A 27129-nucleotide genomic window follows, 5' to 3' on the forward strand; every position below is an offset into this window, starting at 1 on the left:
GACTCATGAATGTTACTATTTAAAAGCCTTTAGGTGTCTTAATGTGGTGAATTGGATCAGCAATTTTGCTGATGACACTAAGATTGGAGGCGTTGTGGACAGCAAGGAAGGCTTTCTTGCAGAGAGATCTGGACCAACTGGAAAAATGGGCCAGAAAATGGCAAATGGAATTTAATGCGGAAAAGTGAGGTGTTACATTTTGGAAGGTCAAACCAAGGTAGGACATACACAGTAAATGGTAGGGCACTGAGGAGTGCGGAGGAACAAAGGGATCTGGGAGTTCAGATACATAGTTCCCTGAAAGTGGCATCACAGGTAGACAAAGTTGTAAAGAAAGTTTTTGGCATACTGGCCTTCATAAATCAAAGTATTGAGTATAGGAGTTGGGATGTTATGGTGAGGTTGTATAAGACATTGGTGAGGCCAACTTTGGAGTATTGTGTGCAGTTCTGGTCGCCTAACTACAGGAAGGATATCAGTAAGATTGAGAGAGTGCAGAGAAGAGTTACTAGGATGTTGCCGGGTCTTAAGGGGTTGAGTTACAGGGAAAGATTAAACAGGTAGGGCTTTATTCCTTGGAGCGTAGAAGAATGAGGGGAGATTTGATAGAAGTTTACAAAATTATGAGGGGTATAGACAGAGTAAATGCGAGTAGACTCTTTCCACTTAGATTAGGAGAAATAAACACGAGAGGACATGGCTTTAAAGTGAAAGGGGAAAGGTTTAGGGGGAGCATTAGGGGGAACTTCTTCACTCAAAGAGTGGTGAGAGTGTGGAACGCGCTACCATCTGACATGGTAAATGCGGGCTCACTCTTAAGTTTTAAAAATAAATTAGATAGATACATGGATGGGAGTGGTCTGGAGGTTATGGACTAGGTGCAGGTCAATGGGACTAGCGGAATAATATTTCGGCACAGACTAGAAGGGCCGAATGGCCTCTTTTCTGTGCTGTAGTGTTCTATGGTTCTATAGTCTTTGTTCAGGAATCACAAGGTTAACATTCAAATACAGCAAGCAATTAGCAAGGCAAATGGTATGTTTGCCTTTGTTGCAAGCAGGTTGGAGAGTAAGAGTATGGAAGTTTTACTATAGTTATGAAACATTTTGTTATGATAATACTTGGAAACCGTGTACAGTTTTGCCCTTGTTGCTTAAGAAAGCATATACTTGCCTTCAAAGGGGTACAATAAGAGTTCACTAGATTGATCGTGGAATGAGAGAGCTGTCCTACGAGGAGAGATTGAGTAGAATGGGCCAGTATTCTCTGGAGATCAGAAGTCTGAGAGATGATCTCATTGAAATGTATAAAATTCTTAGAGGGCCTTACAGGGTTGGTGCTGAGAGGATGTTTCCCTGACTGGGGAGCCCAGAACAGAAACTTTAGTCACAGATAAGGTGTTGGCCATTTAGGACTAAGGTGAGAAATTTTCTCACTGGGGTTTGTGAATCTTTTTGAATTCTCTACCCCAGAGTCCTATGGATGCTCAGCCAATGAATGTATTCAAGACTGAGATTTGATGTAAAATAAAATATTACAAATGCTGGAAATCTGAAACAAAAACAGTTAGTGCTGGAAATACTCAGCAGGTCAGGCAGCATCTGTGGCGAGAAACCAAGTTAACATTTCAGCTCAAGGTGACCTTTCATCAGAACTGATTTTGAACACCTCTATGAAATCTCCTGTCAATCTTCCCTTCTCCATGGAGAACAGCCTTGGCTTTGCCAATCTATCCATGTAACTGAAGCATCTTATCCTTGAAACCATTCTCATAAATCTTTTCTGCATCCTTTCTAATGCTTTCATGTCCTTCCTAAAAGATGGTGCCCAGAATTCGACACCATACTCCAGTTGAGGCTGAACCAGTATTTTATAAAGGTTCACCATAACTTCCTTGCTTTTGTACACTCTAATTATAAAGCCCAGGTTTCCATATACCTTATTAACTGCTTTCTCAACCCACCAGGCCACCTTCAACCATTTGTGCATGTATGCCCCCCCAGGTCCCTTTTCTGTTGCATCCTCTTTAGAATTGTATCTTTTATATTGCCTTTTCTCGTTCTTTCTACTAAAATATATCAGTTCACATTTCTCTGCGTGTAACTTCATTTGCCATGTGTCCACTCATTCCACCAGTCTGCCTATGTCCTCTTGAAGCCTATCATTATCCTCCCCACAGTCCAGAATACTTTAAGTTTTGTGTTATCTACAAATTTTGAAATTGTGCCCTGCACACCCATGTCTTGTCATTAATATGTATCAATAAAAACAAAGATCATGGGGAACCTTGCTGTATATCTTGCTCCAGTTCGGCAAAACAACCATTCACCACTTTTCTATTTCCTGTCACTCAGCCAACTTTGTATTCATGCTGCCACTGTGCTTTTTATTCCATGGGCTTCAACTTTGCTGGCAACCCTATTGTGTCACTTTATCCATTGTCTTTTGGAAGTCAATGTTCACCACATCAACTATATTACCTTCATCGAACCTCTCTGTTATATATTTCAATTATATCAAAGAAAACCAACTTGCATTTATGTAATGCTTCCTGTATGGAAAAATGTTCCAAGGTGCTTCACAAAGAAATAATCAGGCAAAAAGAACACGATCCCAAAGGATTTTTTTTGGTGATTGTTTGGCGATTCTGGTTGTGGACAATGCTGCCAGGGGCATAACTTTTTGCACATCCCTGTTTGCCTTTGAAGGTGGTGGGCTGCCTTCTTGATCCATTGAAGACCATGTCGTGATGATGCTGCTGCAATGCTATTAGGTAGGAAGTTGAAGGATTTTAACCCAGTAAAGATGAAAGAACAGCAATTATAGGTCCAAGTCAGAATGGTGTGTGACTTGGAGTTAATAGTGTTCCCATGTGCCTGCTGCCCTTCCCCTTCTAGGTATTAGGTAGTAGGGGAGAGTTCGAAGGTGAGTTACTGCAGTACATCTTACAGGTAATACATACTGCAACCACAGTGTGCTGATGGTGGAAGGGGTGGATGTTTAGGATGCTGCACTTCACTTAGGAGTTTTGATATTGACTTCGAGTCCTGGGAGAAGCTTGGCAGGATTGCTGCATCTGGCGCAACCAAAAAACAATGCAGCCTCCTTCGAAAGCAAGCGCACGTCAGAGACAGAGAGAGAACGCATGGAGAGGAAATCCCGAGCCAGCAACTTGTCTGCGATATCCCGACCTATTCGCAGCAGACCATCCCAGGCACAGATCAGCCTTGGCAGTCACCTACATACCCACTGTAACCCTACCAAACACCCCAGATAATGTGGTCATTTTCATCTGGAAAAATGAAGAAGAAGGAGAGAATGTTTAGGCTAGTGGATCAAGCAGAACTGCTTTATCATGCATGGTGTCGAGCATTCTGAGCATTGGAGCTGCACTGATCCAGGCAACGGCAGAGTATTTCAGCACTCTGTATGTGCCTTTAAGGTGATGCAGAGCCTTTGGAAACAAGAGGTAAGCTATTTGCTGGAGTCTGCACAGCCTTCATTCTAGTAGCTCTAGCAATTACATGGCTGAGCTAATCGAGTTCTAATGATTGGTAATTCCCAAGATGTTGGTGGGGTACTCAGCAATGGTAATGTCATTGAACGATAAAGGTAGGTGGCTAAGCACTCTTTTGTTTGAGACAGCTATTGCCTGGTTCTTATGCATGAATCAAGAGGTATAGGGAATGGTCAGGAAAGTGGAGTTGAAGCCCAGGATTAGCCATGATCATATTGAATGGCAGAGCAAGCTAGACCAGCTGTCTGATATTCCTCTCCTATTTATGAACATTACTCACAATTGGTCAGCTCAAGCTTTGCTGATACAGAGCATCGAGGATGGAGATGAGGAATTGGTTGAGTAGATTACAGAAGTATTATGGCAAATGGAGGGCCAAAGGCCAATCAGTTGGCAGCCTAACTAGTACAGTGCCTCAGGTTCTTGGGTTCAAAAAACAGCCATTGTGCTCAACAAATCAGTTCTTAATTAAAATTAAAATCAAGGTCTCTTTCTCCTTGCCATTTCCTTTAACCATGTTTCTCCGCAGGAAATCATTAATTACTACTTAAATTAATTCATATTATCTGGTTCAATACTCATTGATAACTATTCAGATCTATTACCCATTGGTCGGAATAAGTTCCATCTGACTACTGAAGAGCATTTCTGGTTGCTTTTTTCTATCTTTTCATAGCCTCTGACCTAGACTACAATGATGCCTCTTGTTTTAAGAGCTACTATATTCCTCTGAATTTGTAATTACAATTAATTTTATCTGTATTGTGCTGCAGATGATGAGAAATAAGACTGATTCAAGAGTACACTGCAATTCTGTATTTCAGAACAGCACCTTCCCTCCCCACCCTCTACCCTCCGCTTTCCTAGTGCAGTACAGGTGGTCAAACATTGAGATGATGAATAGCACAAGTAGTTCTAGGGTATATACAACAATAAAAACAGCAACTTTAACTTATATCGTTTCTTCAAAGCAGAAAGCATATCAAGATGACTCAGTGGAGTAGAAATAAAAGATGAAGGACTGAGCAGCAAGGTATAATGAGAGAATTAGAAGAAATGAACAAAAGCTTGATCAAAATATTTTTCTGGGTTTTTTAAGGTAGAAAGAAAAGCGGAGAGCTTAAACGAAGGTGTTTGTGTAGAGATTAGTGACAGTTTTGCTATGGATAGGAAGAAACTTAAATTGAGAACTACTTAAAATGACGGAAAGTAGGGAGAGAATTAAGGAAAGGGATTGGTTATGGAGACGGTAGGATATATGAGAGAGGAATTTCCAAGTAAGGGAGTTAGGGGGTCAGGGAAGAGGTGGGAGTTCTGACGATCTGAGGGGGACAGATGACGGTTGACACAGCTTATGAATGGTCTAAATCTTAGAAATGACCAAATACATGATTGGTTTGTCCTTCAATTCCCTTCCCCTGACTGCTCTACCATGGCTTCCAATGCTTGAAAAGGACCCATGGGTCATCCCTGACCTAGAGATTGATCATGCTGTAATAGGAAGACTTTGCTGAAGATAGCAAGACATGATGGTACTTAATATGATTCAGTCAGGTTTGGTGATGAATGACTAGCACACACATACCAGTTCATTCATGTTGGCGACCTTTGAACTCAAGGGAGGCTGGAGATTTTTGCAGTAAATAACAGGGGTGAATGATTTCATGAGAATGAGGGCATCAAAGGCAGAAGACTGAAGATTCATAATGGGAGCGGTTTTGTCACAATTGAAGACTCAGGGGAGAGGGAGTTTGAGAATAAATTAGTGAAGGAACTGGGGAGAGTTATTCAGCAGTGGGGCTGCAGACTGTAAAGAGATGTAAGAGTGAACAGAAAGTAATCCTAGAGATAACCTCATCGATGTTTGGGACCTCTAAAGTGGAGAGGCTGAAAATGATTGAATTTATTTAGCAGAAATTGAGTTAAGATTGAACAGGGAAATTCCAGGGGAGTTGAGGCATAGGTTAATATCAGCAAAAGTGAGGAGTTTTATGGTGCAAAGTAAAAAGACATTGGTGGGGAAGTTGGCATAGAGTTTGGTAGAGTAGAGAGGGCCAGCCCTTCCAGTTCTCACATGAGAAGAAAGGAAGATAAAATTATCAAGAAACAAATAGAATGCAAAGAAAAAAAGATAAAGCACAACAATTAGTTTAGCATCGTCAAATGCCCTGCAGCAACTTGCATCAAATATGCAAGTTGAAAACGTTTTACAAGGAATGTCAGGAGTTGTGATGTGATGATCAGTTGCATTTTCCATAGCATTATATTGATTAATTTGAAATCTCTTATTCGTTACATTCACCAATATTTAATTTTAAACGTTTATTACACGCAAGTTTTAAGGGAAGTGGGATCAATGGAAGAGAGTGAGCTCGCCAGAGGAAGTGAAGATACCAAGGTAGTAAGGAATGCAGCTGAGCTGGGGCTTGACAAGAGTTATGCTAATTCCATCACTGTTAAGCAAGGCAGGTGGTGATCCACCATCATAAGAAATAGGAGCAGGAGATACTCGTAATCGTAGTCAGATGAGCATGCGTCCCTACATCTAAACAAGGTTTTTGTCAATACCAAGATGGTGATAGATTCATTCACTGTTAGATTATAGGTAATGGGAGCCTTGTTTTCAAGAGAGTGAACACTCTCCAGGACAGTATGGAACAGGCATATGATTTATGACCTGTCCGCAGAATCAGTAGTCAGTCAGTGGAATAGGTAAGATAGAGAGATGATTAGAGAGGCTGGCCCTATGAGATGGTCACTGGAAGAGTAATACAGTTGGAATTGCTGCCAAGAGAGAGCTAGTGATTGAAGCCTCAACAGACTGAAAATATTGAGGGCGGAACAGTGAGACTTTGGAAAGCTGGTTTAAAAAAAAGGTTCGATAAATTATTGTGGGGGACGGGATCAGGGAGGCACTGCTGGCAGAGGGGTAGGGTTTGTGGCATGGCCAAATGAGCTGAGGGCAGTGGGTGAGCAATGTGCTGAGATGAACAAAAGAAAAAAGTTGGTGTGTGAAGCTTCAGCCTGGGAAAAAGAAAAGTCTTGAAAAATAATTTCTTCACGACATTTCACCTTGTAATTCCATGGTTGAATAATGTATTCTAGGCTTGTCCATTGTAGCCATAAATTTACATAATATCTCAGCAATTTATGGGTATTTTTGAAATTGACAACTTGATCATTCATCTGCTATGCCATTCTTGTTTATCTCACCACCTCCAACACTCCCCTCCCCTCCGCCCTCACAAATTTTGTACATACTGAATAAAAGTGTTGCATACAGCAGATTATGATGTATGGCACCCTAAACTTAAAGTATGTTTGTTTTAAAAAAAACATATGGTTAATAAATGTTTAAAAATAAATTTTGGTGAATGTCAAGAATAAGAGATTTCAAATTGGTCAATTTAATGCTGGGAAAAATGCAATTGATCATCACATCACATTTTCATCTTGCACATTTGATGCAATTTGCCACAGAACATTTGACAATGCTAAAATAATTGTGCTTTACTTTTCTTTGCGTTCTATTTGTATCTTGATAATTTTGTCCTTTTTTTTAAATGTAAAAACTGGTGTGGCTAACCCTCTCTACTCCCAGCCAGTGACAGAATTCCCCCAGTGCCATTTATCCACAAGTGATGGAGAAGCCACATTGGCAGACTCCATTGACGCCCTCCAGCCAAACCACAGTTAAGAGAAAAGTGCAAGTAATGAAAAGCTGTTGCCTATGAAAATCATTCAGGCAACATTGGAGCTTGCGTTCACAGCTGATCTGCCAGCTGGGAATTAAGCTGATCACTTGCACTCAATACAGGCAGCATGACGGGTCATGGCAGACACACTGTGCCTCATTCAGCTAGACCAGCTCAGAAGATTATTAAGACTAAAATAGGTGACAGCCCTTTTTGTTGTTGTATTTATATTGCAGTACCTTTATAAAATTTAAGCTGAGTTTATTTAACCTCCTTGCCCAAGCTACCAGGAATGGTACACATTATGATAGTGATTAACATATTGTCATTTTAATGTATTTGTGGACTTTTTGTATTAATGGACATTGTTAACCTTCAATTAATATAAAATTTAAACTTTTCGTTTTAGATACTGTGATTGTTTTGCAAATGGAGAATTTTGCAATAACTGCAATTGTACTAACTGCTTCAACAATCTGGAACATGAAGCTGAGCGGCTAAAAGCAATAAAGGTGAGATTCTGTCATTGTACCTCTAGAATGTAAAGATGCAGCATTAAAAGTTATCTGACAAGGGCATGCCCAGGATTGATCTTGGGATCTTTTCTGCCCAGGATGCCCACTAACCTCACCAATCTACTTTCATCCTTTTCACTCCACCCTCCAGTACCCATTTCGGACTCTGCCAATGAATGAACAATCGCTTCTGCTGTCTGCATTTCCTTCCAGCAAGCCCAGCTGAAAATGCATACGTTACTGACAGATGGACATTGGTTTGGACTCGATTATGATGTCCCAGTAGCTCAATAGTTAAAGTTCATGTGTGAAGATTAGACACTTGGGCAGGGTATGAGAGGGTGCATGGAAACCTCAAATTTGTACTAGCACGTATTTAGTGCTTTCAGAAAACGAGTGAATTAGAGAATTGACAAAGGGACAAAAAAGGAAAAAATACCATTGACAACTAATTTCTTTTCCTGGCTAAAAGCAAAATATTGCGGATGCTGGAAGTCTGAAACGAAAACAAAAATAGCTGGAAAAACTCAGCAAAACTCAACTCCTGGCTGTTGAGTCGGATGTGATTTTGGGGCTGAATATCTTCAGCTGCTTCACCAATGACCGACTTTCCAACATAAGGTCAGAAGTGGGATTGTCCACTGATGATTGCACCGTGTTCAACACCATTCGTGACTTCTCAGATACCGAAGCAGTCCATGCCCAAATGCAGCAAGACATGGACAATATCCGAGCTTGGACTGACAAGTGGCAAGTGACACTCGTGCCACAAAATTACCCATTTCCAACAAGAGAGAATCTAATCTTGAATCTTGACTTTCAATGGCATTACCATCGTTGAATCCCCTGCTATCAACATCCTAGAAGTTACCATTGACCAGAAACTAAACTGGACTTGCCATATAAATACTGTGGCTACAAGAGCAGGTCAGAGGCTAGGAATCCTGTGGCAAATAACTTACCTCCTGACTCCCCAAAGCCTGACAACCATCTACAAGGCACAAGCCAGGAGTGTGTGGAATACGCCTCACTTGCCTGGATGAGTGCAGCTCCAACAACACTCAAAAAGCTTGACACCATCCAGGACAAAGAAGTCTGCTTGATTAGCACCACATCCAGAAACATTCACTCCCTCGACCACTAACACACAGTAGCAGCAGTGTGTACCATCTTCAGTATGCACTGCAGGAGCTCACCAAGCCTCCTTTGACAGAACCTTCCAAACCCACGACCACTACCATCTAGAGCAGCAGGCACATAGGAACAGCACCACCTGGAAGTTCCCCTCCAAGCTACTCACTAACCTGATTTAGAACTAAATCACCATTCCTTTAATGTTGCAGGGCCAAAATCCTGGAGCTCCCTCCCTAGCAGCACTGTAGGTGTACCTACACCACTTGAATTGCAGAGGTTCAAAAAGGCAACTCAGCACCACCTTCTGAAGGGCAATTAGAGATGGGCAGTAAATGCTGGCCTAGCCAGCAATGCCCCATCCCCTGAACAAATAAAAGAAAAGGGCTTGGATGTCATGACCCAGTGTTGCCAAGTGTGTGTGTAACCAACTGACTAGAGGTCCTAAATAGAAATGTTGATGAATATTTTTCCAGCTAACCCCAATGAATGTGTTGATGCAGTGATGTAGGAATTTTGCAGATTTATTTTTGTATTTCGGGGAGAATGAGCTCAGTGGTTAGATTGGCTTCTTTTATTGAAAGTTGAGCATGGAATGTGCCAGCCAAAAGATGTTAAAGTACTCAAATGGATGAAGTAAATGCCCTTATTCTTGGGTGAATTCATAATCCCAAAATAAAATTATCCTCTATGCGCCATGGGTCTCCCTTAAGGTCCTGTACATAGCAAATTTAAAGATTTTTGCACAGGAAGCCACTTCGATAACTTTACGTATGTGATTTAGATTCCACATCGGAAGGGATTTTGCACACTCCTTTCCACTGTTTTTACCACACATCTTTTTTTCGCTCAGCATCTTTTGCATGCTGTAATTGACCTAGCATCAATTACCCTTTCCTACTCCTCTGGGTGGCCACCCATCAACTATCCTGAACACACTCTGCCTGTGGTGTGACACTTCCTGGAACATACAATCCAGTAACTTTCATCCTCTCTGATGCTCGGCAGTGATTCCAGACACCGTTCAAGCTCGGGAGCCCTGAGCACATGCTGAAGCAACTGGAGACACACCATACACGTGTGTCACCCAAGACACGTAAAGTGTCCTGAAGTTCCCACATGGTGCAGGAATTGCAAGCAGCAGGTCTCAATTGTCCACCCATGATCTTAAAAAAACTCTACTCCCCCTTTTAGAATCTAGTTAGTACCTTGTTGTGACAATTAATTTTAATTAATGCCTTTAGACCTGATACGTGTTAATACTGTTTCTTATTAATTCACTTCTATTATACTTGCACCAATTTGTAATTTTTGATTTCCTGGCTTGTAGTTTAAACCAATGCCCTTGTTTACAGAGGAAAAAAAGAAATACCCACCAACCAATCCACTTATCTGCTTTCCTGTGATGTTGCACATGGATTTTTATTTTTTGGAACGCCATCAGTCCACTCCAAACCTAGCTTTTTATACCCTTGCCGATCTCTCTCTGTTTCTTCTCTCGGACCTCAGGTCACCATTTGTTATCGCTCGCCGGTCTTGCTCTGCTCCTGCGACTTTTACTTCCTGAAGTCTTCTGTTCATGCATAAAATTAGTTGCACTTCCATGTCCTCATCTTCAAGTCTTTGAAGGCTTGTTTCACTCTCCTGTGAGGCAAAAATATTGATTAAATATCCATCATATTGTCTCCCTACCTTAATTTTTGAAGCTTTTGTTACTTCTCTAATACACTAGCTGCAATTTCTTTTTCATATTACTTGTGACAACGTTTTTACCTCTCTTTGATTTAATGGCTCTTCTCATAAATCATGTCACTGGATATGTTTTACATTTAAAAAAAAATCAGAATCATGTATTACGCACATCCTGATAAAATATTGTAACTCTTGTCAGAGGAATAATTCAAATTTAAACAATTTGATGTGATTAGTTCAGTTTGTACATAGCCGTTCCATGTTACATTTGTCTGCAAATATTCAGATAGTCTGCTTTGTATATAAAGACTAATAGTGTTGTGTGGTTGTTAAATTATTGGACTGGTAATCTGAAGGACTGGACTAATCAATACATATTAGATCAATTCCCACTGTGGTAGCTTTCAGAATTTAAACTTATTTTTTAAAAGAATGAATAAATAAATTTGGAATAAAAAACTGATTTCAGTAAAAATAACTGGGAAGTTGTTGAAAGGTCATACAAACCCAACTGGTTCATTTATCTCCTTTTAGAGAAGGAAACCTGACACTTGGTCTATATGTGACTCCAGCCTCTCTCAAACATGGTTATAACACCTGAAGTGGCCTACCAAGCAACTCAGGTGTACAGAATAATTAGGGATAGACAATAAATATCAACCTCACAGTGACGTCAAAACCCCAAGAATTATCTTTTTTTAAAATGTGATTCAAGTTACTGAGTCTGATTTGAAAATCTCTAGAGAACCCATCAGTTTGAAACTCCTGAAAGAGAAAATTTAGCTTGAATATTTAATAAAACAGTTTAGATTTATTCAGCCTTCACAGTGCTCAAGAAATTTAATGAAAGGGAATTATCATGTTTAAGTAATGTACAAAGAGTTAGCTTAGTTTTTAAAAAGTGTGATCCCAATTATTTTTTCCACTTAAGTGAAAAGTCTACTGCAAATATGGTTTGATTGTACGTTTAGCTTTTGTAAAGTAAATGTTAATATTTTAAACTTGAAATTTGGTCTGATACACAGCGGGGAGTTTTCCCCAGGTCAATGGAGGGTGAGAGCTATAGGGGAGAAGGAAAATGAGAAAAATTGCCAATGGGCAAGCATCCTCCCACTTTTCCATGGGGCAGGTTGAATGTGCTGACGGTTAACCACCCAACAGTGGCAGGAAGCCAATTGAACTTAAGAAACCAATTAAGAGGGATGTCCCCAGTGAAATTCCTCTTTTTCAACAGGGAATCAGTATCACGGAGTTCCCAATCTGGTAGCAAGGAGAAAATGAGAGCACAGCAGAGGAGCTGCATCAGTAAAACTGACAAATTGTGAAGGTTTTGATCAGTTACACTGAGCAGATACAGAAATGCCTAGGTTGAGAGGGTACTTTGCACAGCACTGATTCTGTCAGAGAATGCTTTCGTTGCTTGGCAGGTACGTCCCAACTGGCTAGAAGACACGTCACCTGACCAGCACTTGACCCATCCTCAATTGCACATCCTTGCTGCCAGACTGAGAACGCATCATTCTCCTCTGCTGAGGGCATAGGGTTTGTCCTGTTAAATGATCCAGCTATCTTCTAAGCAGCCATCTGTCTATCCATAGGGAGAGAGAATGGGAACCAAATTCCGGCCTCATTGGTGTCAGTCATTTTGGCGGGTATGAGTGGACAATATGGCAAGAAGGCCAAAAATCGGTTTCATACCGTAATGAAACCAGTTTGCAATTGTCTGCTCCACCTGTCACTGGCAGGCCGCCTTTCCCACTGCAGGATGACAGGAACCTAATTTCAATGCATTTGCATCTCATCATCTTGCCTGCTCACTGGAATCATCACCCCACATCAAATTTAGCACCCACGTCGGTGGGAAAACACACCAGCCCAGAACATACCTTGACAAGTGTGACCCGCAGAAGCTGTGACTTACTGTTAGGGTGTTGCTCACGTTGCAGACATCTGAGGAGCAGAAGATGCTGGAGTCCTACAGCTACCGCACTGTGGAGAAACATGTGCATCGTATGCTGGGTGGATTCATATGGACATAGCTCCACTAGATGGCTGGGATCTGCTTTGGGTTACATCGCAGTCTTGACTGTGGGCTGCTAGGGATATTTGTCGAGGGTGGGGAGTGGTAGGTCCAGATGTGAATGGGAGAGGGTGGTGTATCAGTCGGGCCGGGAGAGGAATCTCTAGATTTGAATGGGAGAGGAAGATGTACTGAGGGTGGGGTATAAGATTGGAAGTGGGGGAGGGAGAATGGGGGGAGGAGGGTGTAAATGGGGAGAATGTGGCAATTGAGGAAATAGGTGTAAGGGAGGAAGAAGGTGTAAGGAAAGGCATTTGTGGAGGGGGTGGTGGGCAGGACTTTGGGGAGGGAGGAGTCCAAGGGGGTGGTTAAGGGAGTCTGGGGCTGGGGGAGGGCAGGTATGGGGGAGGAGTCCAGATGGGGGAAGGAGGGAGTAAGTTGGTGGGTGGGGAGAAGGTCCAGGTGAATGTGCAAGGGCGAGGTCTGTGGAGTCACTGACTGCCTCCTGAGGAGCGAACTGAGGCAATGGTGGGAATGGTGAGTATGAGAGTGGGAAGAGTGAGCCCGAGGGTGAGAGTGTGATGGTAGTGATAGAAGGGATGGCAAGGGTGATTGGTGGGGACTTGGAGGTAGACACAGACACTGGGGGTGAGGAGGTCGGGGAGGTCTATGTGGATGGGCGTGGGATTCTCGGGAAGGTAGGGAATGTGCACGTTCACCTGGACATCCTGGAAAGAAAAGGGTTCTGGTTGTTGGTGACAGTGGGGAGGTGGAAGGTGATGCTGGGGGCTGGTCAACTGTGATGGGGGAAAGGACATAGGTGACTGGGGGAGGGGAAAGGACTGTTTTTTAAATTGAAAGTGAGAGGAGCCTCATGTTGGGCAGGCACAGGTGCTGCATGGGAGTACGATCATTGGTGGGCATAGATGCAGGTCAGCTCAGATGAGCAACTGAAAGAGAGCCCCCGCAGGCAGCATTAAAAATGCTCAGGATATTGAGATGAATATGATGAAGGTATGCTCCACATGCATGCAAGAATGCTTGCACAGGTCTGCGAAAGATGCACACATTCACTGACACGTGCGCGTGCGCACACACACACACACACACCCCACCCCCCGCCCCAATCTCTCATGGTCCAGCTGCGTGCAGCTGAAAAACATCATTAACATTACTCAGTGCAAGTGAATATATTTTCAGATTATAAAGTAACAGAATGTGTTCACCTGTGCAACCACTTGTGGTCAGAAATTGCTAACTTTTCTAGGCCTATCACTTCTGGGTACTGCCCTGACATCCACAGATGGGATGGAGACATCCTGTGCAATGTTTGATCCTATTGCCTCTGATGACTTTGGCATGGGTCTTCTGGAGAGCCAAGGCCTTGAGGGCCCTGGCTTGCTTTGCCTCTCCTCCTGTGGGCCAGCTGCACCCTCTGTGCTGACAGGGAATGAGGTTGAGGGGGTCATAGGCAAAGGATTCAGAGGGAGAGGACAGCCTCTGAGATTCTTGAGTGGATGACCCTGGGGTGTCCAGCTGCCGTTCTTCCTCCCTTTGGCTTCCCATGGGCCCTGGCCTGAATCCTTGAGGGGAAGGAGTACCTGGAGGAATGTCAAGGTACCACGTTTTCCCCCTCACGTTGCCATTGCAGGAACTCACCCATGACTACCGCGATGGAGTCTGCATGCATCCCCGTGTTCTGCTGGACAAGGGTCTCCATGGCATTTGTCACCCTCCCCATGGAGACCTCAATGCGTGCACAAGTGGGCACCACTTCAGAGAGCAGGCGGATGCACTCCTCTGATTCACATGCCACTCTGTTGTGGGCTTCCAATAGCTCTGCATGATTTTTCCACACCTGCTGACTCTCCATGATGAGTTGGAAGGCTGAATCCTCGTCATTTGACTCTGACCTCACAGATGCCTCAGCAGTATTCCAAGTGCTGAGGAGCTCGACTGAACCTGCTTCCTCCTGCTGTGGATACATGTCTATTCGGAGACCACTAGATTGTGAACCTGAGTCTGCTCCAGTCCTAGGTCCCACTGTGATGTGTATCTGTGCTGTAGAGAGTGTGGTTAAGTGCTGTGACAGCTGTTCAATGGAGAAGGTGTCCTCTTGGCTGGAGGTGAGGACGTGGATGGAGCTGAAGGACTGGCTGGCTGAGGGCATTGGTCATTTGGTAGAGCTCCCTGTGAACCAAAGTAGAGATAATTAGTGCATGGCAGCAGAGTCAAAAGCAGGAGAGAGAGCACTCACAGTTGCATTGAGAGAGGGACGATGTGCTGCAGGATCGTCATGTGGGTGTTCACCGCTGACCTCACCGTTGTCGCAGACACTGTCCTCGTCCTTACCAGTCAGCACGATGGCACACTCCTCAAAGTGAGTGAGGGGTCTAAAGTGGGCCACTCCACCCCTCGGCCTGGAACCTCTCCCTGCTGTTGTAAGTCAGCTTCTCAGCCATGAAAACAGGTGGAGAGAATGTGAGCAGGACGCATGGCACTGCGTGGAATGTTCGTGTGATGAGCAGAGCCATGGATGGGGCGGGTGAATCAGAGCTCGCTTCCCTAGTGACCCTATGTGTTTCTCAGGAATGCATTATTAATGAGGTGAGTTGCATCAGGAAGGGGATGATACGGCACGAAAACTGCCATTGCGGCCAGTGGATAACATGTCCTTTTCCTGCCCGCTACCACATCTAGTGCAAATCTGGGACGGTTCCACCCAAGGTTTTGGTAGAAAGATTCCAGCCCCTGACAGAGGTTCTAACCTGACATGCAAACACTCAAGCTACTCAGGAGGCTCACAGCAGCTTGCTGCTGACACCTGCTTCTTTATGATACCAGACCACATTCACAGTGGAGCAGGCAACCTTGCATTGCCAGTGCCCAACCAAGGTGTCTGTCACTGGAGGGCTACCCACCTCTAAAGCTCACAACCCTGATTCTTACCAAGTTATGTGATCTGCCCTCCTCCAAATACAGAAAACAGGGCGGTGGGAATGTTAGGAATAGCTTATGTTCAGAGGAGTGAAGGACATACCTTTGGATATGATGACTGTTTAAGGGTGCATGCAAGTAGACAGATGAGGATCTGAGGGACATGCAGAAAGAGGATTGAGTGGAGCTGCAAAGTCTGTCACCCTGAGGCATGTTTTGCAGGAGAGTGGTAGGAAAGTCAGTGTGTGGAGCTTGGCATCTGACTGTGTTGCTGTACTTTCCTGTTATGCCCTGCTGAGGTCCAGAATGCTGGGCTTCCGTTGAGTTCCATTTGAACAGTGTAGGCTGGGAGTGGGGTGGAAAATTAAAATGACAAGCAAAATAGAAATCAGAGTAATATTCAAGTTCCTACCTGAATATTGGATGGTATTAAAATAGAACTATCTAATTTGCTTCAGGTTTGTTGGTCTGCTTAATTTGGCTTTCTTCTTCAAATCCGTTTAAAGTGAGATTCAACTCGTGTATTTTCCTTTCAAAATGTCCCTGGTTTTGAAACAAAATCATGTTCAGTGGTAGATGATGGCCACTATTGCCCGTCAATGAATTCTTGGTGATGAAACAACATTTGTGCGAGTCTACACAGTGAGCAGGCTATTTGGCTGTGGGGACTTCACTGCCAAACCTGATCCTCCTTTGCATCGACAAATTTATCTTTTGTATTGCTTGTTAATGGCTTATAACTTAAAAGTGGAATCCCTATCAGATTTTCCTGTTACAATTCTTCCTCTTCCCACCACACACTCACTCTCGTCAGCTGAACAAGGTGTTGTTGATTGTAACACCCTTAATGCTGACCAGATGAGCTGATGCCACATAAACCATTGATCAAACAATATGCATCATTGTTCTATGCAACTGTGTACAACAGTGTAAGTATCCATCCTTATCTTGCTTCTATACACAAATCTTTTATTACAGGCAATTTTGTCCCATATGTAATCCAGTATCCATTTTTGTAAATAAAGCAAGGAAAAGATTTCATTTTTAAGAGACAGCAGCAAGAGTTTAAAGAGTGGACCTGAGAGGGAGCAGTGAGACATTGGCAGGAGTTTAAAGAGTGGACCTGAGAGGGAGCAGTGAGACATTGGCAGGAGTTTAAAGAGTAGACCTGAGAGGGAGCAGTGAGACAATGGCAGGAGTTTAAAGAGTGGACCTGAGAGGGAGCAGTGAGACAATGGCAGGAGTTTAAAGAGTGGACCTGAGAGGGAGCAGTGAGACAATGGCAGGAGTTTAAAGAGTGGACCTGAGGGAACAGTGTCTGGAGCATAACATCAAACTGTCGTGTGTTGATTGGCTGGTGAGTATAGCTGCTTAGGGACTGAGTCTAAACAACTAGAAGTTAAAAAATGTTAAAAATATTAAGTATTAATAGCAAATAACAAGTGGGTAGCTGGTGAGTCTCCTCACTTATTTGTAAGTAAAATTTATTACTCCTAGTAAGGTGCATAGTATTGGAAGAGTTTATCAGTATTAGTAAGGTTTATTAGTATTGGTAAAGGCTTATTAATAGCAGTCAGGTTTATTAGAATTAGTGAGGTTTATCAGCAGTAGTAAGGTTTATTAAAAGTAACCATGTTCACTAACTAATAGAGGAAGGGCAGGGCTATTTGGACATTTAGACTGGACATCCTCTGCAATGTGAGAACTCCAGGATACTTCTTGTGTCTTGGATAGCTATTTGTGCAGGAAGTGTCATCAGCTGCAGCAGCTAGAGCTCAGATTTCGGAACTTGAATAGAAGCTGGCATCGCTCCAGTGAGTCTGAGGTTGAGAGCTTCATGGATAGCACGTTTATAGATGTCACCCTGCAGCTTAAGAGTATGCAGGGAGAGGGGGAATGGGTGACCACCAGACAGTCAAGAAGAAGCAGGCAGGTGGTGCAGGAGTCCCCGGAATGTATCCCACTCTATAACCAGTATTCAGTTCTGAATACCAGTGAGAGTGATGGTTCATTTGGGGCGTGTAGCCAGAGCCAAGTCCATGGCACCATTGGTGGCTCAGATGTACAGGGGGCCACAAAGAATAAGGGAAGAGCATTAGTGATAGGAGATTCAATAACTAGGGAAATGGACAAGTCTTTCTGTAGCTGCAGATATGAATTTGGGATGATGTGTTCTGTCCCTGGTGCCAGGGTCAAGTATGTCACTAGCTGCTGAGCACCCTGAGGGGGAAGGGTGAACAGCCAGCATTTGTGGTCTACATTGGCATGAACAACACAGGCAGAAAGTGAGATGCTGTCCTCCAGTCAGAATTTAGGGAGCAAGGCAGAAAATTAGTAAGCAGAACCTCAAAAGAAGTCATCTCTGGATTACTCCCAGGACCATGCACAAGTGAGTATAAAAATAGGAGGGTAAAGCAGATGAATGCATAGCTGGAAAGTTGGTGCAGGAGGGAGGGCTTTAGATCCTTGGGACATTGGCTCAGGCTCTGGGGGAGATGGGACCGGTACAGGCCAGATGAGTTGCACCTAAACAGATGGGGCTGAGTTCCTTGTGGGGTGATTTGCTCGTGCTGTTGGGGGCGGGTTTAAGCTAACGTGGCAGGGAAGTGGGAACCACGAGGCAATATCAGAGAGGAATACCAAGATGCACAAAATACTGGGAGAGATAGATACCACTAGATTAGGAAACAGTAAGTTAATAGGTGGGGGCAGAGTAAGGGAGAAAGTAATAAAGTCTAAATCAGGGTTATTGTGCATGTATATGAATGCATTGAGAATGAATTTTAAAAATGTATTTTGGCAATATTGTGGTATTCCATCAAGAAGGCTGTGTGTGAGGGATTTTATTAAACTGGGCAAGAGGTTGATAGGAGTCAGGCTGCCTGGGTGTTTGGAAGCATGAAAAGGTTAAAGGTGTTAAGTTTGGGTTAGATCTAATATTTGCATTTTTAGATAAGTTGAGAGATTGTTGAATTTCAAAGGAGAGTCAGAGGTAACAAGGAAAATGTTTTCATCTTGCAAGAGTCCATAGGTAAATAGTAGTGGCAAGATAATATTTTTATTGACCCAAAAGCAAAGGCAAGGTGGAAACATGAAAGATCTTATATTTGGAACGGTTTGACTTTCAAAAGGGTGTATGAATAATGGTACAGGGAAAAAAGGTATATTAGAGTTACTGTGGAAAGCTGTTGAAGTAAAGAGAGCTAGAGATAGCCTTTGAGCTGAATAGGTGTTGAGCTATTAAGCTGGAGATGGCTGGAGCTGTTGACAAGTATTGGGCTTCAACAAGCAGTTTTACTCTGAAGTGAATTCCATAGCAAAGTGAAAGGGGGTACAGGTTATGTGTTACACCTTTACTGATGCTACAGCAGTTTGCCTTGTGTGATATTACTGGATTAAATATTTAAGTATCAATAAAGGAGTGTTGTCTGGAAAGTGTTTACTTGTGGGTTTGACCAGTTAGAGAGTTTTGGGGAAATGTTTTGTAAGACTGACCTTAATTGTGTAACTGTAATCTTGTGTGATTAAGTTTTCTTATTCTTTGTTAATAATATTTTTACTTTCAATTTTTAAAAACCAAAAGTGTTACTGGAATTACTCTTACTGCTGAAATTGGTACATTGTCTTCTCATTATTAGAATACAAAATAAAGGTTGTGGCCTGTAAGCCAAGTTTCCCTTTGGGTTTTGGTTTAAGCAGCAATTAACATTGTCTGTGGTCATAAGAGCACAAAGTCGGGTAAATAAGATTGGTGAGTTACAGGCTCAGATTGCCATGTAGAAATATGATGCAGGTGACACAAAGATAGGTAGGAAAGTATGTTGTGAAGAGGACATGAGGTTGCAGATGGATATAGATAGGTTAAGTGAGTGGGCAAGATCTAGCAAATGGAGTTTAATGTAGGAAAATGTGAAGTTGTTCACTTTGGCAGGAAGAACAAAAAAGCAGAGTATTACTTAAAAGGAGAGCGGCTGAATAATTCAGAGGTGCAGAGGATCTAGGTGTTCTAGTACATGAGTCACAATAAATTAGTATGCAGGCGCAGCAAGTAATTAAGAAGGCTAATGGAATGCCATCCTTTATTTCAAGAGGGTTTGAACATAAAATTAAGGATGTTGTGGTTACGGTATACAGGGCATTGGTGAGACCACACCTCGAATACTATGCAGTTTTGGTTTCCTTATTTAAGGAAGGATGTCAATGCATTGGAGGCAGTTCAAAGGAGGTTTACTAGATTGATACCTGAACATCCTTGACAAGGTGGATATGGAAAGGATGTTTCCTTTTGTGGGTGAGTCCAGAACTAGGAGGCACTGTTTTAAAATTAGGGGACACCCTTTTAGGACAGAGATGAGGAGAAATTTTTTCTCAGCGGGTTGTGTGACTTTGGAATTCTCTGCCTCAGAAGGTGGTGGAGGTGGAGTCATTGAATATTTTTAGGGCAGAGGTAGATAGATTCTTGCTAGGCAAGGAAGTCAAAGGTTATCGGGGTTAGATGGGAACATGGTAACCGAAACACAAGAACATCAGCCATGATCTTATTGAATGGCAGAGCAGGCTCGAGGAGCCAAATGGTCTATTCCTGTTCCTATTCCTTATGTTCTTATGTTGTGACTATAACAGAGACCTGGCTGAAAGAAAGGCAGGACTAGGTGTTAAATATTTCTGGATATATAAAGTTTAAGAAAGACAGGAAAGGAAGAAAAGTTTGGAGGGTGGCAGTATTGATTTAAAGAGAGCATTGCAATGCTAGAGAAAGAGGATATTCCAGAGGGGTCAAGGACATAACCTATTTGGCTAGAGCTAAGGAACAAAAATGGAGCAATAACAATGCTCAGTGCAGTCAATAGGCCACCAACTAGTGGGGAAGATGTAGAGGAACAAATTTTAGGGAAATTACAGAGAGGTGTAAGAATTATAGAGTTGTTATAATGGGGAGACTTTAATTATCCAAATATAGTAGTAGTGTAAAGGGCAGAGAGGGGCAAGTGTTCCTAAAGTGTGTTCAGGAAAATTTTCTACAGCAGTGTGTCCAGTCCAATGAGAAAGGAGGCAATGTTAGAACCTGATTCTTGGGAATGAGGTGGGCCAAGTTGATCAAGTATGAATAGAACATTTAGGGGACAGTGATCACTGTATCATAAAATTTAGGTTGGCTATGGGAAATGACAAATCCAGGATAGGAATAATTAACTGGGGGAAAGCCAACTTCATTGGGGTAAGAATGGATCTGGGTCGGATAAACTGGAATCAAAGGTTGGCAGGAAAAACATTACCTGAACAATGGGTTACCTTCAAAGAATGGAGAGTTTGGGTATAGTCGAGGTATTTCCCCACAAAGGGGAAAAGTAAGATAAACAAATCCAGAGCTCCTTAGATGACAAAAGGCATAAAAATTAAGATGAAGTAGAAAAAGTGTGCTTATGACAGATGTCAGGTGGAAAATACAACAGAGAATCAGACTGAACATAGAAGGTTTAGAGGGGAAGTGAAAAAGCAAATAAGAGAATCGAAGAGAGAGCATGGGAAGAAGTTAGTCGCTAACATGAAAAGGAATACCAAAGTCTTCTACAGATATAAATAGTAAATGGGTGGTAAAAGGAGGAGCAGGACCGATTAGGGACCAAAAAGTTGATTTATGCCTGGAGGCAGGGGCATGACACCAGTATTAAATGAACACCTTGGATCTGTCTTTGCCAAGGGAGATGATGCTAGCCAGGTCACAGTGAAAGAGGAAGTAATTAATACACTAGAAGGATTTAAAATTGATAAGGCGGAGATTTTGGATCCGTTAACATTGAGGCACCAGGACCAGATGAGATACGTCCAATGATACTGAGGGAAGTGAGAGTTGAACTTGCGGAGACACTGGCCATAATTTTCCAGTCATTCTTAGACTCAGGTGGTGCCTGAAGACTGGAGAATTGCAAACTTTACACCCTTGTTCAAAAAAGGGTGTAAAGATAAGCCCAGTGACTACAGGCAGCTCACCACCACCTTCTCAAGGGCAACTAGGGATGGGCAATAAATGCTGGCCCAGCCAGCGAAGCCCACATCCCGTGAATGAATAAAAAAGAGATCAGTCAGTTTAACTTCAGTAGCGGGAAACATTTTAGAAACAATAAATTGGAACAAAATTAATATTCACTTGGACAAATGCGGGTTAATTAAGGAAAGCCAACATGGACTTGTTAAGGGAAAATCATGTTTAACCAACTTGCTGAAGTTTTATGAAGAGGTAACGGGAGGTTGATGAGGATCACGCTATTGACGTGGTATGGATGGACCTCCAAAGGGCATTCAATACAGTGCCGCACAACAGACTTGTGAGCAAAGTTGTAGCTCATGGAATAAAAAGGACAGTAGTAGCATGGATATTGGCTGAACGATAGGAAACGATAGAGAGTAGTGGTTAATGGATGTTTTTCAGACTGGAAGAAGGTTTGTAGTGGTCAGTGATGGAATTCTTGCTTTTCCTGATATATATTAATGAACTAGACCTTGGTGTACAGGGCACAAATTCAAAACTCAGGGATGTCATAAAATTGGAAGTATTGTGAAATGTGAGGAAGGTAAAGTAGAACTTCAAAAGGACATAGGCAAGTTGGTGTAATGGGCAGACAAGTGGCAGATGAAGTTCAATGCAGAGAAATGTGACCCAATTCATTTTGGTAGGAAGGACATGGAGAGACAATATAGAAGGATATAACTCCAAAGAAGGTTCAAGAGGAGAGACCTGGCTGTATATCCCATCTTCACACTGAGGATACCCTCCATTGTGTTGTGTGACATTGCCACTGTGCTAAATAGGATAGATTTTGAACAGATTTAGCAATTCAAGACTGGGCAACCATGAGGTACTGTGAGTCATCAGCAGCAGCAGAATTGTACTCAACCACAATCTGTAACCTGGCATATTCCCCACTCTATCATTATCACCAAGCCAGGGGATCAACCCTGGTTCATTGAAGAGTGCAGGAGGGAATGCCAGTAGCAGCACCAGGCATACCTAAAACTGAGGTGTCAACCCAGTGAAGCTACAACACAAGACTACTTGCATGCCAAACAGCATAAACAGCAAGTGATAGACAGAGCTAAGCAATCCCACAGCCAATGGATCAGATCTAAGCTCTGCAGTCCTACCAGTTGTGAATGGTGGTGAACAAGTAAACAACTCACTGAAGGAGGAGACTCCACAAAATCCCCACCCACAATGATGGGGGAGTCAGTGCAAAAAATAAGGCTGAAGCATTTGCAACAATCTTCAGCCAGAAGTACCAAATGGATGATCCATCTCGGCCTTCTCCTGAGGGCTCCAGCATCACAGATGCCAGTCTTCAGCCAATTCGATTCAAGAAACGACTGAAGGCACTGGATACTGCAAAGGCTATGGGCCCTAACAATATTCCAGCAATAGTACTGAAGACTTGTGCTCCAGAACTTGCCACACCTCTAGCCAAGCTGTTACAGTACACCTACAAGACGGCCATCTACCCAGCAAGGTGGAAAACTGCTGAGGTATCTCCTGTACACAAAAAGCAGGATAAACCCAACCCGGCCGATCACCGCCCCATCGGTCTATTCTTGCTTATCAGTAAAGTGATGGAAGGGGCAACCAACAGCGCTATCAAGCGGCACTTGCTTAGCAATAACCTGCTCACTGATGCCCAGTTCAGGCTCCACCAGGGTCACTCAGCTCCTAACCTCATTACAGACAAGGTTCAAACATGGACAAAAGAGCTGAATTCCAGAGGTGAGGTGAGAGTGACTATCTTTAACATAAAGGCAGCAATTTGACCGAGACTGGCATCAAGGACCCTTAGCAAAACTGGAGTCAGTGGGAATCTGGGAAAACTCTCTGCTGATTGTACTAGGTATGACTGCAAAGGAAGATGGTTGTGGTTTTTCAAGGTCAATAATCTCAGTCCAGGATATTGCTGCAGGAGTTCCTCAGGATAATGTCCTAAGCCATGCTATCTTCAGCTGCTTCACCAACGATCTTCCTTCCATCATAAGGTCAGAAGTGGGGATATTCACTGATGATTGCATAATATTCAGCACCATTCGCAACTCTTCAGATACTGAAGCAGCCAAAGTTCAAATGCAGCAAGACCTGGACAATATCCAGGCTTGGGCTAACAAGCAACAAGTAAAATTTGTGCCACACAAGTGCCAGGAAATTACCATCTCCAACAAGAAAGAATCTAACATTGCCCCTTGACATTCAATGGCATTACCATCGCTGAATACCCCGCTATCAATATCCTGGAGTTACCTAGAAACTCAACTGTACTAGCCATATAAAAACTGGCTACGAGAGCAAGTCAGAGACTAGGAATCCTGCAGTGTGTAACTCACCCCCCCGATTCCCCAAAGCCTGTCCACCATCTACAAAGTACAGGTCAGGAGTGTGATAGAATTCTTTCCACTTGTCTGGATAAGTACAGCTCCAACACTCAAGAAGCTTGACATTAACCACAAACATTCACGCCCTCCACCGCTGACGCACAGTAGCAGCAGTGTGTACCATCAACAAGATGAACTGCGGGAACTCACTAAGGCTCCTTAGATGGCACCTTCCAAACCCACGACCACTACCAACTAGGTAGACAAGGGCAGCAGACACATGGGAACACCACCACCTGCAAGTTACCCTCCAAGACACCATCCTGACTTGGAAATATATCGCTGTTCCTTTACTGTCCTCCCTAACAGCACTGTGGGTGTACCTACACCACATGGACTGCAGCGGTTCAAGAAGGCAACTTACTACCACTACTCATGAGCAATTAGGGATGGGCAATAAATGCTGGCCTAGCTAGTGACGCCCACATCCCATGAATGAATTTTTTTTAAATGTGCATAAGTCATTGAAGGTGGAAGAACAGGTTGTGAGAGCAATTAATAAAGCATACAATATCTTAGGCTTTAATTATTAGGGCATAAGAGTACAGGAGCAAGGAGGTTATGTTGAACTTTTAAATGCCACAAGTTCCACCTCCGCTGGAATATTATATCCAGTTAGGAAACATATGAGGCATTGGACAGAGTGCAGAGAAGACCCACAAGAATGGTTCCAGGGATGAGGAATTCCAGTTATGAAGATAGATTAGAGAAGTTGAGACTATTTTCCTTGAAGTCGAGGCTGTGGGGAGGTTCGATAGAGGTATTCAAAATCATGAAGCAGCCTGGATAGAGCAAATAGGGAGAAATTGTTTCCACTCATGAAAGGATTGTGAATTAGAGGGCTAAGATTTAAGATAATTAGCAAAAGAAGCAATGGCGACATGAGGAAAACTTTTTCACATTATGAGTGGCTAAGATCTGGAATGCATTGCCTGCAAGTGTGGTGGGGGCAAATTCAATCCAGGCATTTAAGAGTGAATTAATTAAAAAGGAAGAATGTGCAGGGTTATGGGGAGAAGGCGGAGAAATGGCATTAGGTGAATTGTTCATTTGGAGGGCTCGTGCAGATATGATGGGCTGAATGGCCTCCTTTCACTATTACAATTCTGTGATTCCAGAAGGGGGAGCTGTAAGACATTTGTTGAGAATTAATTAAGTGTTGAGGCAGTGAACTGTGCATTCGACTCTAGGGCAGGCCAAAATAGTCATTTTTTGGTTTAGTACTTTCTGGTGTTATGAAAAAATTTTCTTTTCCCACTTTTTATTTAAACCAAGGATTAACAAGGACAGTTGGTAGGATACTATCATCACAAACCTAGCTTGTGTCTGTTAACTCTTGCGTTGGTTGAAGTCTGTGTTTCAGCTGTACGCTTACTCAGGATACCATCTCACCACAGAAGGGTACTGCACTATTTTTGTTCATTTAACTTCATTATAAATCTGGATCTCTAAATGCCCTAAAATCATCTTTCCTTTCCAGGCATGTCTTGACAGAAATCCAGAAGCATTTAAACCGAAGATTGGGAAAGGAAAGGAAGGTGAATCTGATAGACGGCACAGCAAAGGATGTAACTGTAAAAGATCAGGGTGTCTGAAGAATTATTGTGAATGCTATGAGGTAAGAATGATTGGTAGATATTTTGTTCAGGGCATTTGGATTTTTATACGTTTATGTTTACTTGACTACGAAGCAAAGTCCAGAGGTTCCAAATCTCAACCCAGTTCACTTGACTTTATAGATGAATTATTTTAAAATGAACATATTTGTTCTCCTTCCCCTCCCCCCTTCCTGAAATCAGACCTAAATTCACTTTTCAGTAGTTTGAGCCTACTCTTAAGTTAATTTGAAATAATAGTCTGGATTTAGCTTTTTCTGTTCCTTTAGATAGTTTGGATGCCTTTTTGAGGTCATCTCTAACATATCTCACCATTTCCCCCAGCACCCCGTTAATCTACTTCCCAGCATCAGAAAAATGATGGAAGGTGCCATTCTTAGTGCCATCAAGCAGCACTTACTCAGCAATAACCTGCTCATCGATGCTCAGTTTGGGTTCTGCCAGGGGCATTCAGCTCCAGACCACATTGCAGCCTTTATCCAAACTGATTTCTAAAGGTGAAGTGAGAATGATGCCCTTGATATCAAGGCAGCATTTGACCGAGTGTAGGAGCAATAATCTCTAGCAAACTTGAAGTCAGTTGCAATCGGGTGGAAACCCTCCGCTGGTTGGAGTCATATCTTGCACAAAGGAAGGTGGTTGTGGTTGTTCAAGAGTATGGTCCCAAGCCCAACTATCTTCAGCTACTTCATCAATAACCTTCCCAAAGTTGAACATGTTCACTGATGATTGCATGGTGTTCAGTACCATACCCAACTCCTTAGATACTGGAATAACAACAGAAAATGCTGGAAGTACTCAGTGGGTCTGGCAGCATCTGGGGAAAGAGCAACAGAATTGACATTTCAGGTTGTGACCTTTTATCAGAATTGGGAATGTAATAGCTTTTAAGTAGGTGAAATGGGGGGAGGGTTAGAAAAAAATCAAAATGGAAATTCTGTGATACGTCAGAAGACAGGAGGCATTAAATGACAGATTCTGAAGCAGTCCATGGCTGCGTGTAGCAAGTCCTGGACAACATTCAGGCTTGGCTAATAAGTGATGTGACAAGTAACATTTACAGCACACAAGTGCCAGGCAATGACCATCTCCAACAAGAGAAAATCTAATCACCTTTCCTTGACATTCAATGGCATTGCCATTGCTGAATCCCCCAGCATCAACATCCTGGGCATAACAATTGATCAGAAATTCAAACTGGCCCAGCTATATAAATATTGTGGTGTACAAGAGCAGGTCAGAGGCTAGGAATTCTGCAGCAAGTAACTTACCTCCTGACTTCCCAAAGCCACCTACAAGGCACAAGTCAGGAGTGTAATGGAATACTCTCCACTTGCATGGTTGAGTGCAGCTCCAACAACATTCAAGAAGTGTGACACCATCTAGGACAAATCAGCCTGCATGATTGGCACTCCATCCAGCAGGAATAAGCATGCACCTACAGCACCATGATACACAGTGGCGGCAGTATGTACTGTCTACAAGATGCACTGCAGCAACTCCCTAAGGGCTTATTTGACCATTCATTATCTCTACCATTTTCAAGAACAAGGGCAGTAGGTGCATGAGAACACGACCACCTGAGAGTTAACACCAACCT

General features: G+C 42.9%; 1 protein-coding gene across 5 annotated transcripts in view; it reads left to right on the plus strand.

The window, feature by feature from the left end:
- The window catches only part of lin54 (lin-54 DREAM MuvB core complex component), a 107017-nt gene that overhangs the window by 58154 nt on the left and 21734 nt on the right, over window positions 1–27129 (plus strand). For all 5 annotated transcript variants that reach the window (XM_041185228.1, XM_041185232.1, XM_041185231.1 and 2 more), the window contains 2 exons: window positions 7622–7724; window positions 25394–25531. In XM_041185228.1, the coding sequence (XP_041041162.1) occupies window positions 7622–7724; window positions 25394–25531 (241 nt within the window). The remainder of the gene's footprint in view (window positions 1–7621; window positions 7725–25393; window positions 25532–27129) is intronic.

This window comes from Carcharodon carcharias, chromosome 1 (assembly GCF_017639515.1).
Source record: "Carcharodon carcharias isolate sCarCar2 chromosome 1, sCarCar2.pri, whole genome shotgun sequence".
Taxonomy (NCBI): domain Eukaryota; kingdom Metazoa; phylum Chordata; class Chondrichthyes; order Lamniformes; family Lamnidae; genus Carcharodon; species Carcharodon carcharias.